Here is a 16993-nt window from a genome sequence, read left to right as displayed (position 1 = left end):
CTGGGTTTGGACATTCCTTTACTGTAAATGAAGACGATTATCACCCTAGGGCTGCTTATATAAATGCATGTAGTTGTTTTACCTCACAGTTCATAATGTACACTTAGGGTGGTTGCATCTGTTATACTGTAGAGCTATGTCCCCTGGGACCTATTTATAGGCATTTTACTGTAGAGTTATGTCCTCTGGGACCTATTTATAGGCATTTTACTGTAGAGTTATGTCCCCTGGGACCTATTTATAGGCATTTTACTGTAGAGTTATGTCCTCTGGGACCTATTTATAGGCATTTTACTGTAGAGTTATGTCCCCTGGGACCTATTTATAGGCATTTTACTGTAGAGTTATGTCCTCTGGGACCTATTTATAGGCATTTTACTGTAGAGTTATGTCCCCTGGGACCTATTTATAGGCATTTTACTGTAGAGTTATGTCCTCTGGGACCTATTTATAGGCATTTTACTGTAGAGTTATGTCCCCTGGGACCTATTTATAGGCATTTTACTGTAGAGTTATGTCCTCTGGGACCTATTTATAGGCATTTTACTGTAGAGTTATGTCCCCTTGGACCTATTTTTAGGCATTTTACTGTAGAGTTATGTCCCCTGGGACCTATTTATAGGCATTTAACTGCAGAGTTATGTCCCCTGGTACCTATATATAGGTATTTTACTGTAGAGTTATGTCCCTTAGTGTTGCTATACATGTTTTGTTATTGGGTTATGCCACCTATGATTGGCTGTATCTGTGTTTTACAGTAAGTAATGTCCCCTCTGGTGGAGATATCTGTGATTTACTGTATTGTAAGTCATGTCCCTTAGGACAGTTATTTATAAATAACTGTAGAATTATCTCCCTTGGGTTGGTTATATCTGTTTTACTTCAGAGTAATATCACCTAAAGTTATGACCCCTGGGGTTGCCTTATCTGTATATTATTATAGAGTTATGTTCCCTTGGGTTTAGTTGTATCTGTTTTACAGCAGAGTCATGCCCATGTAGTTGGTAGTCAAGGTATTTTGCTGTAGTGTGGTGTGTCCTTGGGTTGAATATATCTGTTTAACAGCAGAGTTATTTTACCTAGGGTTGCTAATATCTGTTTTTCAGTTATTAAATCTGTGTTTTGCTGTAAAGTTATGTCCCTTTGGGTTGGCCATATCTTCATTTAACTGTTGTGTTATGTTCCCTTATGTCTTTATTTTACTGTTGAGTAACATCCCCTAAGATGGTTATATCTGTTCAACAGTAAAGTTATGTCACTCAGGAATGGATATAAATGTGTTTTGGTGTAGATTTATCTCCGTTCTGGTCAGCTTAATTTTTGTTTTACTGTAGAGTTATGTCCCCTTGGGTTGAATATATCTTTTTTTCTTACTTTAGAGTGATGTCCCTTAAGGTCTTTATTTTATTGTTGAGTAACATCCCCTAAGATGGTTTTATCTGTTCATCAGTAAAGTTATGTCACTCAGAAATGGATATAAATGTGTTTTGGTGTAGATTTATCTCCCTTCTGGTCAGCTTTATTTTTGTTTTACTGTAGAGTTATGTCCCCTTGGGTTGAATATATCTTTTTTTTTTTTACTTTAGAGTGATGTCCCTTTAGGTCTTTATTTTACTGTTGAGTAACATCCCCAAAGATAGTTATATCTGTTCAACAGTAAAGCTATGTCACTCAGGAATGGATATAAATGTGTTTTGGTGTGGATTTATCTCCCTTCTGGTCAGCTTTATTTTTGTTTTACTGTAGAGTTATATCCCCTTGGGTTGAATATATCTTTTTTTCTACTTTAGAGTGATGTCCCTTTAGGTCTTTATTTTACTGTTGAGTACCATCCCCTAAGATAGTTATATCTGTTCAACAGTAAAGTTATGTCACTCAGGAATGGATATAAATGTGTTTTGGTGTAGATTTATCTCCCTTCTGGTCAGCTTTTTTTTTTTTACTGTATTATGTCCCTTGGTGGGTTTTTTAGTTTTTTTTTAAAGTAGAGTTATGTCCCCTGGGGTTGGGAATATCTTTTTTTATCGTTGTTATTTCCCTATGGTTGTTTTTATTTGTTTATTGGTAGACTTACTACACTTAGGTTTGGTCAATCATATGTGTTTTAGTCTCGAGTTATGTCCCCTGTGGTTGTTATTTTTGTTTTATACTGTTGTTATTTACTACAACCCTATGTTTGACCCAGTGCTACATATTAACAGATGACTAAACTCACATCCTCCTCAACACCTACCTAGCCTGAAAAATGATTTATTTACCAAATAACACCACAGAACATGCTATCAATTTTCATTCCTTACAGTAGGAAATTTTCCCTGCTTCCCTGCACACAAAACATGATATATACCAGTATACTGGGGAATAGATGCTACACAAAGCTCACTGGTTGAAACAGCTGTTTATACAAACCATTCCTCACAATGATTCTTAAAGCCTCGTTTCAACTTCTAATAAACATTGATCTTTTGAAACGTCTATTTGCCAGGGGGAAAAGGCCATTGAATATCTTTCTGTAATCTCTCAATATCTCAGGTACAATTCAATGCACCTATGTGAATACTTCCTGGCTTTGTCTGGACGACAAACCTGGAGGAAAGTCTGCGACATGATGCATCGTTCATGTTCCCAATGCGCCTGTATTTTTAGGACAAAGGCTATTTACAAAGAAGGGTTTCTTTTAGAGACAGAGTCTGGTATTGCTTCATGAGGTTCATGCAAGCAGAGATCAATCATCCAGGATGAGTTTTTACATGAAGGGACAACCAAATCAATGTTTAACATCTATCAAAGCATGTATAGTCAGGAAACTGTATACACAAACCAAACCGTATTTCCTATGTAAAGAATTTCAGTAAACGATAGTTACGCATATCTTTTGTAAAGGTTTTAGTTCACTACATATGATATTTCATCACACAATGTGGCATAAATCTTCAAAAAAAAATATTGTCATAATGTCATCAAATACCTTTTTAATCTTTGTTTCTTAAGTCTTTATGACATCACAAGGAACACAGATATGATGTTATTGATTTTTCACAAAATGTGGGGAGGCTTTGCCCCCAGCCCCCAACTCTACCCTGGACCTGCTTCTAAATGAATCCACTCCGGGCAAGGGCTAGCTATGCCCCTTAAGGGTAAGGGGTTTTTCTAGATGTTGTTGTATGGAACTTAACAGGTCTTAATGCTACAACTCATGTTTCATGTTTTTCCCCATTATATATACATAATTTGCCAAACTCAAAGAATGAATATCTGGGAATCCTTGACAAATCTTGAATGTTCATATTTTGTTTTTGTTTTTTAATTCGAAAAGGAGAGTGCGGCATAACAAGATGCAACAAGAAGGTAATTGAAAGACAATCCAATGCAGCAATTTTTAATTAGACCAGCAATTTCTTTCAAACTTGGATGGCTTTATTTCAAAATTGGGCAATCTCTTCCTTCCAAATGGATGTGCATGTCATATAACACTTTCAGAAAATATTGTCACAGTGTCCCTTAACAAGAAATAAACGTGGATTTGCCATTGGTGCATGGAGAAATTTCATATTATTGGCATGCTAGAAATTGAAAATTTGATACAAATACCCATTAATTTCAAAAATGGGAACTTGCTTGATTGGTAGAAAGCATTTTGCCCAATTTCAAGCCATCATTCAAATTAACAAGAGGGAAGCATTTCCTAGATATAGAACAACCAGTCACCTTGGTAATGAAATCACGGCTTTTTAGGACAAAAAACCCAAATGCTTTCCTGTTTCAGTTATCAAACAGAAAGCAATTTTCAAAGTGGACATTCTCACAGGAACAAAACACGCCAACAAGATTTCTTGAGTATTAATGACGCATTTGCACGCTGGTAATTAAATTCAAAACAAATCATTATCGTTCTTTTATAGATATTATATTGGGACCAACATGTAATCTGTAATTATCATTTTTTTTACAAAAAAAAATATTATCATCAATTTGAGCAGAGTAATATTTGCAAAAATAATTACCTTCATTTGTTGGTGTTGGGAAAATATGTCAGGTATAATCAAACAGTTACATATTCACTGAAATATAATTGCTAATTTATCATCTTTAATACATTATTGCTAAAATTCTAGATGAATTTCCAAAGCTAGCTGTCCTCACCCCCAATCCTTGAACTAGGATTTACTATTGCTTGTCCTGTATTGCTAGCAATAATTCTTCAATTGTTTCCCAAAATAACCTCTGTCTTTCCAAAAGTTATTTTTCCTTTGCTAGCTTACTTACACTAAATTGCTATATTACACATTATTTTCACGGTTTTCTCTAAGTTATCTCCCTTCTTTCCTACAGTTATCTGCCCTCTTTCCTACAGTTATCTCCCCTATTTTCTACAGTTATCTCCCCTCTTTCCTACAGTTATCTGCTCTCTTTCCTACAGTTATCTGCTCTCTTTCCTACAGTTATCTGCCCTCTTTCCTACAGTTATCTCCCTTCATTTCTAGTTATCTAGCTCCCCTCTTTCCTTCAGTTATCACCCCTCTTTCCTACAGTTGTCTACTTTCTTTCATATAGTTATCTCCCCCCATTTTCAGATGCTTGAACAAGGCATCATTATTCTAAGAGTCTGATTATAGTAAATCTTCAGTGAAATTGTTCAGGACAAAAGCAACCATTCTGCATCAATATCACAAATCGTTGTGCCTAAATATTATCAAATTACCTTTTTAAAGACCCTGATGCTATTTTTAATGAAAACTGACAAAGAATTGAACAGTGTATGGAATCGTTTTGAGTAATCATTTTTCTTGTCATGTAGGAGATTCGTGATTTGGAAATACCCTTAGGATTATCAGACGAACCAGAGCCATTTAGAATCTCGTCCTACAGCATCACTGTATAAATTCATTTGCCTGTAGCTTTTATGCTTAAACACATTACCGACACCAAACTCAATGAAAACTAGCTTGGCAATTTCTACACAGAAGTCAAACTCAACATCATCTTTTAATCTTAAGTAGAAATCTAGGAAAAATTCATTACAACAACAATAATTCTTTACATTTTTTCCCCCGTCAAAGCTTCAGAATGCCTGCATCTGACATGACTGATAAAATTTTGGATGATTACCGTTTGTACTTTTAAGGCTTCATACAAGCGTCTAATCTGGCTAAATCGCCGATGTGTCTGCAGCATAACAGAGTTTAAACATCTAACAATATGATTATATGATTAGCTGCTTGCATAAAAATTCAGATTTTCAACAGCAAATATGTAAATTAGATTAAAAAGTAAATCAGTGCAGATCCACCTAGGCATGAAATCGTCTTGTTCTAATTTTGATTTTTCTCTCTCATTTTTTATGAAGAAAAATTTATGTTTCATATTTTGATTTTAATATTAAAATTACATTTCTGATCTAAATCATTATCCTTTATTTTGTGTAAAACTGATGAAACAACAGATTGGAAAACAGGGGACAATAGTTCTTCTAAAACAAAAAGGCAGATTATGCCAAAAAATTGTATTGTGTGTTGTAGGGTTGCCTACATAGACTTTAAAATCCCCTTCAAATCTTCTACGATATGCACTATATATATATAAAACCTGGGATTCATGCTTAGGTTATCTCCCTTAAATCCATGTCATCAAAACTATCAAAAAAGTATTTAGAAATAATTTAACATTGAAATGTGTGCATTTTTGTACAAATATCAAATGTATCATTTTAAAATGTTTTTTTTTTTTTAAATTCTCATTCCAAAGAAACTTTTTTAATTGAACTCTTTTGTAAAGGAGGTTTATTCCATAGTAGGGTATCAAGCATCCTTAAGTCGAAATTAAGACATGATTCTTTGTTCTTTGTTACCTTAACAATAATTGTTAAAATATATGAGAAAGGTCTTGACCTACTATCGGTCTTATGATCAAATGGTTAAGCTAGAAACACACAATCTATATATGTCTAGGCCTTAACTCAGCTAGCAAATCAGTTTATAAGCAGCACATTTGTCTGTCTGTCCGTCTGAAATGAAATGAAACCTCAGGTGGCTGGTGTTTCTATAGACTAATGGTCCCTAATTATTTTACCAGGGAACTGCCTTGCTTACCTTGCCCATAACCTGTGTTTGATAAGCAATTCATTCATCACCACATGTAAAAAAGTGCATTTCATACATTCCATGCAATTTTTAACAATGATCTGGAATATGTTTCACTTCAATTTAACGTTTTCAATGTTATATGATTTTGAATCTGGTGAGGAGGATATTTATAGATCCTGTATTAGTAAGTAAATTTAACTTTATAGTGAAACAAATAAAAAAATAAAAAAAATAAGTACGTTATTTATCTAAAACACTTTGATTTCCAATTTCTTTTAACAAATGAAAGCTAGTCAAAATGTTCTGTGGACCAATGCAGAGGGAATGAAAACTTAATGAACGAGTAATTTACAATATTGAAATATTTCTGTTGTTGATTCGTACTGAACATTTTATTTTAATGATATTAAAATGTTATCATTCTTTACATTCCAGATCAGGATAAATGATACATGTACAATAAATGTTCTCAAACGTGAAACAATATTAATTAATAGCGGTTTTGGTAATTGGTGTAAACTTCACTTTGACAAATTTGAAATATTTTTAATATTTTAATGCAATTAATGTAAAAATTTCCACATTTTTTTTTCATGTTAAAATTCACATCTGAGAACACTGAAAAAAATGCAGAATTAATAATGAGAGATTAGTATATAATACAAGTATACTGGATAAATACAAAACACACAAAACATATATAGACAATACACAAGATTAGAAGTATTGAGTTATTTTGTTATTGTCTGTGGATGTTGCCAAATCTCTAACATTTATATTAGTACCTGCAGAAGTAAGAGATAAATCTTATCAGAATTTGTCAGCTCAAACAAAGTTGGAGCTTACACAAACTTCACAATGATTGTAAGTTATGGGAAAAATTCCCAAGAAAATTTCTCCCTATGATTTTTTGACAACTGAATTTATATGAAAATATTAGAAAAATCTGTGAAATTCGCATTTTCAAGACAATACAAATACATTACTTATATTATAAATTTGACTTGATGTGAATATATTCTTCAAGGCCCGTAATTTAAGCAGGCACAATATATACTCAACACGATATGCTAAATTGATATAGATGAAATAGTAGTACATGTATTACGTTACAAACAGCAGATATTAACGCCACGCCACGCCATGCCATGCCAAAATACACAACCATACACTTTCGACATAAGTCATAAAACAATTCACATACAATTCATGCAAAAATGAAATACGTATTACCCGCACACTATCAATATAATTTTAGAATAGAGATATATACAGGTTGTGCATTGCGTGTGTACATGTCTATTTCATCACAGTGAAGTCTATATCATAAGTTTGCATGATATGATGGAATAAATTCTAAAAAAAACATCAAAGAATATTTTGGTATTAAGCATGTATTGTCCACTGATGTTTAACTGACTTATCTGTGCAATATATTCAATTTGTCAATAAAAAGTTTTCTTTGCATGTTATGTAAATCAAATCTATAGAATGCAAACAAATCTAATCATAACTTCAGATTGCATGCTTCCAATGTATGAATCTTATTTTTCAATACATATATTTTCATTCTTTGACTCCATTCCAAAAATGCATTTATTTATCTGAGGTAATTTAAAGGGGAATAACTGTGTATGGGATAAAATTAGCTTGATGGGTAATTTGAAACCTAATTTTGAAGAAATAAATATGATAAGAAGCACCTTAAGTTGGACATATAATGTATGTTTTAAACGAATCAGTAAAGAGCTGTAAAATTATTTCAAGATTATATTTGATGTAACATTCTTTTAAGACATTATGGTATCCTCATTTTTATTTGACCAAAAGCCATGATTTTTTTTTGTCAATGCATGCCCATCACCCAATCAATACATGATCCAATTTACACCAGCAGGCCTGTGATTTAAGACCTGTCAGTGACCAAAGCCAGCATGTCTCTGTGTACTGGGTCTGTTTTTTCATTTAGGACTGACAAAAATTTGTTTCTTTTCGACGGACCATTTGATATTCATTAGAACTGTGTGCCACGTACGCCATAAGGAATTTTTCAGGTGAAATTTTCTTTAGTTTCACGCTCAAATCGTGTACAAATCGAAAAATCTGAATAAAAAAACTATTTAAACCAATCTTCCCTAGTTGACAGATTATTTCCTAATATATATATATTTCTCTCTGTTGATGATACAAAACAAATCTTGGAATTTTCAATATAATTCAGTAAGTCCCTTGAAATAATTGGTGATTTCGCAATAAGTCCTCCAGTTAATTGGCGATTTCCTTTGAGAAATGATACAAAAATTGTTTTCCCGATTTTCTTGCATGTCATTCTGTGATTATGACATGATTGTACTCAAAGAGAAACTGTTGCATAAATCAGTAATGCTTTTCTACATGTACTGTGTAAGTGTAGCTAGCTCTCAGATTTTCCTGTTGCCTGTTTATTCGTTCTAGTCATCGGAAGCACTGATTTAAATAAATTCTCTACCTATCCACAAGTGAATAAATAGCCTTTATCACAGGATCTTCTCATAAAAACCCACAACAGTTCATTTTTTTCTCTCCAAGAACACAATAATAATGAATGTCCCCACTGTACTATAATACCTAAAGCTTAGTAACCTTTCATACAAAAATCTCTATAGATAAAACTATCAAGAATGAGTCTCTTAAGAGAAAGGCATTAACTTGAATACACAGAAACATACTTATAAAACCTTGAAACATTTCAGATTACAAGCAAAACAAGTTAGAGTTATTTGGTAAAGGGTAATGCATATGAACTAACAGATCTTTCAAATTTTACATCAGGGAGGTGCCAGCTATTAAACTGTGGAAGCATCTAAAAAGTTTTCACAGTGACCCTTTTTTGGACTAAGCAAGTGTAAAATGCCTTACTCTAAGCTGTTTTCTGTAACAAATTAACCCTTTGATACTCAATGAAGCATTTGGACTGCTTCAAATCAACGGCTATCATTGTCTATTGTTGAAATACAGGGGTGAATGAGTTAATAAATGAGCAACAAGCAATTCTATTGATTTACAAACAAAAATAGAAGAAAAAAAGTAATGATGAAAACTGGGGTATCTTCTAGAATATGGAAATTTGTTTAGCAATTTATTGCTGAGATATGCTATCTTAAGTTATTTTAGGTGTGAAAACCATTCAATATTTCTTAAAGCCTAAATCCTGATTTCAAAAGAGACACTTGCTGCTTCTTAATGATATCAATCCTACCCCCACCCCCTGGGTCCACACCCATCTTTGCAATTAACAACTGTCATTACTAGAATGCCTTCCAGAACAAAAAGGGGAGGTAATCCATGGATAAATTTAAAACAAGTGCAAATACCACTGGGACTTGGTTTGGTTTAGTATTGTTTAACGTCCTATTGACAGCTATTGTCATTTAAGGATGGCCTCCCCTGTGTGCAAGATGCATGCGTGTATAGTGTATATATATGCATGTGTTTTTTGGGAAGCTAGCTGCGATATGTTCTGAGAAACAATATTGAAGGCATACAATTAAAATATCAATAAACTAGCTGTTAGGATATCACACAAGCTTGTCTTTTAATCTGTTATTTCCTAATTAACAGGGCATTGCCTTAAGCTTATTTAAGCGAAAGTAAACGTGTTTAAAAAATAAAAAATCTGGAGATCGATGTGAACTGCTATAATTAAAGGTTATCATCTACAATATCACATTAGCTTTGAATAAAACAACAGTCAGAATCTCTTTGATGCCAAAAGTACCGTAATCTGCAAAGCGAGTTTATACAAAATTATTTATTTTTCAAAGGTTCAAAGCACACTGATAAACATGTTGTTCCTATAATCAAGACTTCCGACCCAACGCTGTTTCACTTTACAGAAATTTCATCGATTTCTTTCGAGTCAATAGGTACAGTGACAGAAGAATACTTCATTTCCCAAGAGACCTTCAGTCATGCATGAAAACTAAAGGGAAAGTATATCAGATATTCCCATGGCTGAACATGCGCTTGTTTTTTTCATTGATGGGAAACGGGTGGTAAAATTTAACGGTTCAGTGATGCTTGGTTTGAATGATTACCTGTTTTGTCTGACACAGAGGGTGTAGTTCAAATTTGAATAATTCATCTAATGACCCTATTCGTTTTTCCAGAGATTGCGCAACAAAAACCATTGACAACATACTTAAAATAAGGCTTGGTCCCCTATTACAATTACGTTGCTTCTATAAAAAGATTAATTATTTACTGAGGTTTCCATGGTGATATTGATTTTGAATTTTAACAGTGTGGTTCTATATACACATGGTCTAGGTATAAACAGTCTACATTCTCCCATACCTGTGCGCGAGATGATTTTAGAGTATTTATATGATATATCTTAGAAAACTACATCACTCATTTCTTTGGAAGTTCCCTCGTCATGACTAATGTGTACTAATTTGTCGATTATAATGACATGCCTTCAGCAGATATTCAAGTTTCAAGGCATAATGTTATTGGGAATGTTGTTAAATCAGATGGGTTCTTTTTACAGATAATTAGGTAGAATGGCCTGTTTGCTTATACTAAACAAGATTTTTCCTCAAAATGTTTTCTTTCATTTATTGGCGAGCTGGAAATCATAACCCAAGTAAATCTGGTAGATCATAATCTCACTATCCAGGTATTTTGTCAAGGTTGTAATGAAGACAGTTACTGAATTTAATTCTATATTTACATAAAAAGCAGTCTATTGACATGGCAAAGGTGGAAAAAGGATGTGCCTTAAGTAAAAACTCTCAGTATCAGCAATTATAACTGTTGATCATCACCTGCTGGTCGCTTGAAAATAATTGAGTTTCTTTGATCACAAAATTGACGAACAGACTGGTGATGTAAACCATAGTATCAATGATTTAAATACATGTTTATAAACACATTCTTCATTACATTTTGAACAATGGCAAAATGCACTTATAAGCCAGTGTGTTTATTTAGGTTTGTTAGAATCAATATTGATTTAGATATCAGATTCATTTAATCAATGTTATTTATCCATCTGACTCATCTAAATGATTTTAAGTACAAATGTACTAAGAGAATTTATGACTTTTCATTTCTTTGAAATTTTTTACTTTGATGTTGTATCTATGTTTTACGGTGAGGTCAATCTGACCTTTGACCCAACCATTGACTTGACCTGTCAAACTGGGTAATCAATTTAATTTAATCATTTTTCATGTTTAACTTCAAACAAAGTGGCCCAAGATTTCCTTTTTTCATTTTTGTACTTTAAATTCTGTCATAATGGTAGGTTTTTTAATTATCAATTTATCAATTTTGACATCCTATAATTGATTTATTTTAAACAGAATCTTTTTAGTAATATACTGATATAAATTATCATTATAAAACCATTTTTTTAATTGAATGTTATATAACCATTTTTTGTACTTTTACTCCAGTACAGAAGAACTTTATGAAAGGTGCAGCATGTCTGGTTTAACAGGAAATTGCTGTACTTTCAGGTAATAAGTAAGCATATACACGAAAAAAAACATTCTGCTGAAAACTACAATAAAATTATATAAATAGACCTTCTCTATTGACAGTTCTTACAAAGAGGTCTGCGTTGAACGGGTCCCTACGCTGACGCTGTCGCTATCGCAGACTCAAACTTACAAAAGAAATATATGGTGTGTGGTTTAAAGGTTCAACAACTATAACAGAGCTCATTCCAATTTCAATGCAACAAATTCTCCCAGTTAAAGACCTGAAATAGCACAAGTTCATGGCTTGATGACAGTTTTATCATCCGTGGCGAGGATATCAGACTGATACTCATCTAATAAATAACGTACTTTACATTAACCCACGCACATTAACCCCAGCTTATGTATAATAAACATGGATCTAAAGTCAAGTGAAGACTTTTAAAGGCATAGAAAAAAGGCTAAACCGTGTTATTGAAAGAGAATGTTATCTGGATTTAAAAGGTCAAATCAGACGATTTCTCAAAACGGTGTAAATTTGAAGAAAAAAAATAGTGGCAAAAAAACCTTCAATTCAAATAAGATATTTCTAATTTTTGATTTTGAAAACCTTTTTCACTGGATTATTTTTAGCTTTAAATTTTCAGTTAATCATTTTTTTATTTATTCTAAATTTCTGGAATGGAGTTGGATCTTTCAATTTATCTTATTATACAAATGTAGACATGATAAGTCAATAACCTCCATCTCAATTTTAAAAGAAAAACTAAGAGTTTAAGTCGCAATTTTTTAAAGTCAAGTTATTTCTGCAACCTTACAAATTGATTATATATAAATTTACTCTTTAACACCTTGTTAAAGTAAAGATTATGTTCAATATCCTCAGATAAAGAATGAAAAACCCTGTTATTGAATGTCACCTAATAAGTTGACATGGGTGATATGTTTTTGATATAGATTGAAGTCGAATTTATTCCATCATATCATGTTTCGGAGAAGACCCTTCACCATCAGAGAGAAAACTACCATATTTTTTTTGTATGTAATACATATAGGACTAGATACCTTATTATCATTGAATCCCGATCAAGCGACTGGCCGCATGGTTGAAACTAACCAATCAGCAGACGCAAATATTGAGTTCAAAGTTCATATTTCTGGTTTGCACCAATTAGTGTTTATCAAAGGTATCGTGTGTAATGGTGTTACTGTTGTTTGAAATCATATTTTTACGAGAAGTTTAAATAGTTTTCTTACCTTGAGAAATAAAAGCCCCTAAAAACACAAGAACAACGACAACAGTGTGCTGTGAAGGAGTTTGTGTGGATTTCTTCTTCATCTTTTCTTCATCTAAAGATCTGAAACATATAAAAATGAAACGTATTTAGCATGGTGGTACTGGAATTTCGCGGCATGATGTCGCGGTCGGGGCTGGCGTTATATGCCAAACATGAATAAAAAAATACAAGCATCAAGACTGTTTACATTATGTCATCAATATGATTTTATCGATAATTGCATGACCTACTGCAATATTTGTCATGGTTAAGTTAAGCCATATTGAAAGTCTTAAGCTGTTCAGTCAACCTGCTCATGCAGCCACCTCCATTAAGAGACCACCTGTATAAAGAGACCACTTAAATTTTCTGCATTGTAACAATGTTATTGTAAAATGAAACTGTATTAAGGGACCACCTGTATTAAGGGACCACCTGTATTAAGGGATCACCTGTATTAAGGGATCACCTGTATTAAGGGACCACCATTTGGCTTTCTGAAGGTAGTGACTTTATACAGCTTTGATCATGAATGCAACCCTCGAACTGTTGAATAAACTTACACACACATGATTACAATGATTGTTAGTATTTCCCTATGGGGACAGAATCCTAAAAAAACACCCATAAAATTACCAGGAAGTGTACATTTATAAGGTCATGTCAGTGAAAAAATGCATTGGCTAACAATCTGTATGATGAAGCACAAGTACACTTCGATTAGAACACATATTAGTCTATTAACCCTTTCACCCCTATGTAACTTTAATAGACCCTACCATGCATTGATCTGGATGAGTCCATTTTGGTCTACAGTGGTGAAAGGGTAAAGTACCACTGCATCATATACAGCATAACAGTCGATGGTTATACTGCTCTATTTTCTGCTCACAGTCAAACCTGTATTACTTAAGGTAATAGGATTGTGTCGCCATTTCTCAGTAGAATTTCTTTAAATTTTGTAGTTATATTGCTTTGAAGTAAAGAAAATTTTCTACCCCAAAAATATAGGTTGCCATAATTTTAAGGAATTTAAATGGAAATTTATGTAAAAAGGAGTGACTTTAAAAAAAAAGTCAAAATAATGCCAATAAAAATGATACTGCCATAGATTAGTATTGCATTAATGTATATCATCAATTTAATAAATGCTGAAATTATGTCAAATAAATTATCTATAAACGATTAAAAATTGACATTTTATAATAAAACCATATGCACATAGTAATTGCAGGTAAGAGTTATCTTTCTTGAAAAAAAACACAGTAGCGAAATAGGTAGCGGGTTTCCTGAAGTACAGAAAAATGGATACATGTGGCTCATTGATAAAAAAAATACCTGAATTAATGCCTGGATTGCTTTGAAATACTTTAATATTGAGAGAACACACTGTTCTGTCAATAATAAACATACAATATTCTTCAGTTTAATATTAAACATTAGAATATGGGAAATTGTGATAGTGTCTCCCTTCATTGGATTTTCAACTAGGGATGTACTTCCTACTTCCGTCTATCAATACACTCCTATGACCTTAAGGAAGCTCAAAATGTGGTGTCTATAAGGGGCGCTTGTGGTTCCTTGATACAGGTGCAACTCACAAAGAAATCATTACAGTGAAGACCAACCTAAGGGTGGTCGGTTGGCTCATATACTGCTCTTGCCTTTCACCAAGGAGACCTAGGTTTAATTACCCAACCGGGCGTGAAAAGGTATAGGGCCAACAGACAAAACATTCCGATAGTTTGGGGATTTTTTTGGAAAAAATACCAAAAAATTGAATTTCGTCAATTTTAATATTTTCCGTTTTTTTGTGTGTGTGGCATTGTTCGGAACAATAACAACAATAATAAAAAGAAAAGAAGCATTTCTAATTAACCCTACAAATATTTTATTCATCGCAAAATATGGAACACATGTTCCACAAAGTGTTTTTTTATTGAATTTGTACGGATACAAGTGATTATCTACAAGCTAAAAGCAAACAGGACACAAAGATCTATACATATAGAGTGGGAAATTGAACAAAATATACACAATGGCTTTATAATTAATTTATTTTACACTTTACAATCACTTTGATCCCGGTAGGAGTTATCTTCCTTGAATAAAATCGGAACTTTTTGCTGAGGGATGACATTTACACAATGACAGTTGTCTCTGTTTACATATAACAAAAATGATGGAAATAAATCAAAAATATGATATCCAAATTATAAATTTATTGTTCTTTAATGGAACCAAATTACCCTCAGTCATGTACACTTTGGACATCATTCCACAGTCCGCTAACTCACGGTATATTTATAATTACATGTCAGGAACATATGTGACCAGAGGCTATCGCATGGTATGCCGTTCTCACGTGCACTCACACATGCATTTCATAGGTATCTTGATATTTTACAAAACATTATTTTCACATAGTATAATCGACAGAGCGAAACTCCTTCCGTGTAAGCACGTGATATGCACATGTGAGGTCAGTACGTCCGAATTCCATGTGTTTCCTATATGACCTTCTTGAGGTCGTCTGGTCTCATGTCACTGTCTTCCCGTGAGTCTATTTATGTCTATGAATTTGAAAGCTTTATTCCTGACATATCATCCGCACGCACGTGTACTATTGTTTACCAGGGGCCTGTTCGTATATGCGGAACAACCGGTTTGACAATTTATAAATGTAACAATTTCGGGTATAAATCCTGACGGACCTGCAAATGTGTATGCAGGCCTTGCAAGGGTTTCCCAAGGCTCGCCTGAAAGCAGCATCAGATTACTAGGTCCGACCTTATTTAATAAACGAACAACAGTGGTCGGATCGGTTTGACCTTTTAAACGAAAACGGCCCTGGTGTTACTATAATTTGCACTACGATATTGAGAGAACACACTGTTCTGTCAATAATAAACATACAATATTCTTCAGTTTAATATTAAACATTAGAATATGGGAAATTGTGATAGTGTCTCCCTTCATTGGATTTTCAACTAGGGATGTACTTCCTACTTCCGTCTATCAATACACTCCTATGACCTTAAGGAAGCTCAAAATGGGGTGTCTATAAGGAGCACTGGTGGTTCCTTGATACAGGTGCAACTCACAAAGAAATCATTACAGTGAAGACAAACCTAAGGGTGGTCGGTTGGCTCATATACTGCTCTTGCCTTTCACCGAGGAGACCTAGGTTTAATTACCCAACCGGGCGTGAAAAGGTATAGGGCCAACAGACAAAACCCCTGGGTGCATGCTAACATGCCGGCCAACAAGAGTGATTACTATTAGTTAAAATAACTTGTTTGATATTTGTAGTAAAATAGATAAAGTTTATATTTATAACGTAATAAGTGGTCTCTTAACACAGGTGGTCTCTTAACACAGGTCGTCTCTTAATGGAGTTGAATACTTGAGCAAGACTGACTGTCTGTTCTTAGTGCCATTATGTATGTAATGGGACCTTGTTGTTGTTCAGTTTCTACATGGTTCTGTTTAGAGAAGGTATCGATACTTCCTAAAATTGACTTTTTGACCCGAGTTTAGACTATTAAAAGCAATTGCATGCCTGTCCTGTTTAAGCCCCACATGTATGGAGTCTGAGTCGAGCCGAGTCGCATAAACAAAGGACCAATTAACTGGTAAAGGAAGTCTGTGACAAATGGATGATAGATCGGACCGCACAAAAGAGTTATCTTGTTAATTTTCTATTATTAGTACGATCATTATTACTCTTCCTTCAAAACAACGACATTCCGACCGGAACAGAAATATTAATGCACCAGCAAATCAGGAAATTGTCAAAAAAAACAGTATTGGCATGTATTTATCGGTTTCCATAAATATACATTGTTCATGTGTTGGGATATTGGGATGACACACATCATTGATTTGTGAGAACAAGAGAAGTGATACATGTCGAGTGAATCAAGTTACGTTCTGTTAATTATACGGTAACGGGGGATATTAGTCTAGAATTACAAGGACCAGATTTTTTTTTTCTGACAGCATTATGTTTGAAATACGTCAAGTGCCCAGTAATGGAGTCTTAATCATCTAGCGACACAGCCATACAGTATCCCGTACTATAAACTGTGAAACAAACATTCATAAAATCTTTCCCCATTTTTTACAATAAGTCAGAAAAAATCTCAAATCTAGGGGTAAGGCA

At 33.6% G+C, this 16993-nt stretch overlaps 1 protein-coding gene across 1 annotated transcript in view; it reads right to left on the bottom strand.

The window, feature by feature from the left end:
- The window catches only part of LOC110452667 (cadherin-23-like), a 236197-nt gene that overhangs the window by 70692 nt on the left and 148512 nt on the right, over positions 1-16993 (bottom strand). Inside the window, exon 4 of the mRNA XM_021501316.1 lies at positions 12809-12909. Coding sequence (XP_021356991.1) covers positions 12809-12890 — 82 coding nt within the window. The 5' untranslated portion in view covers positions 12891-12909. The remainder of the gene's footprint in view (positions 1-12808; positions 12910-16993) is intronic.

The sequence above is a fragment of the Mizuhopecten yessoensis genome, unplaced genomic scaffold (assembly GCF_002113885.1).
Source record: "Mizuhopecten yessoensis strain PY_sf001 unplaced genomic scaffold, ASM211388v2 scaffold6785, whole genome shotgun sequence".
Classification (NCBI taxonomy): Eukaryota; Metazoa; Mollusca; class Bivalvia; order Pectinida; family Pectinidae; genus Mizuhopecten; species Mizuhopecten yessoensis.
This window is presented reverse-complemented; position numbering and strand designations above follow the sequence as displayed.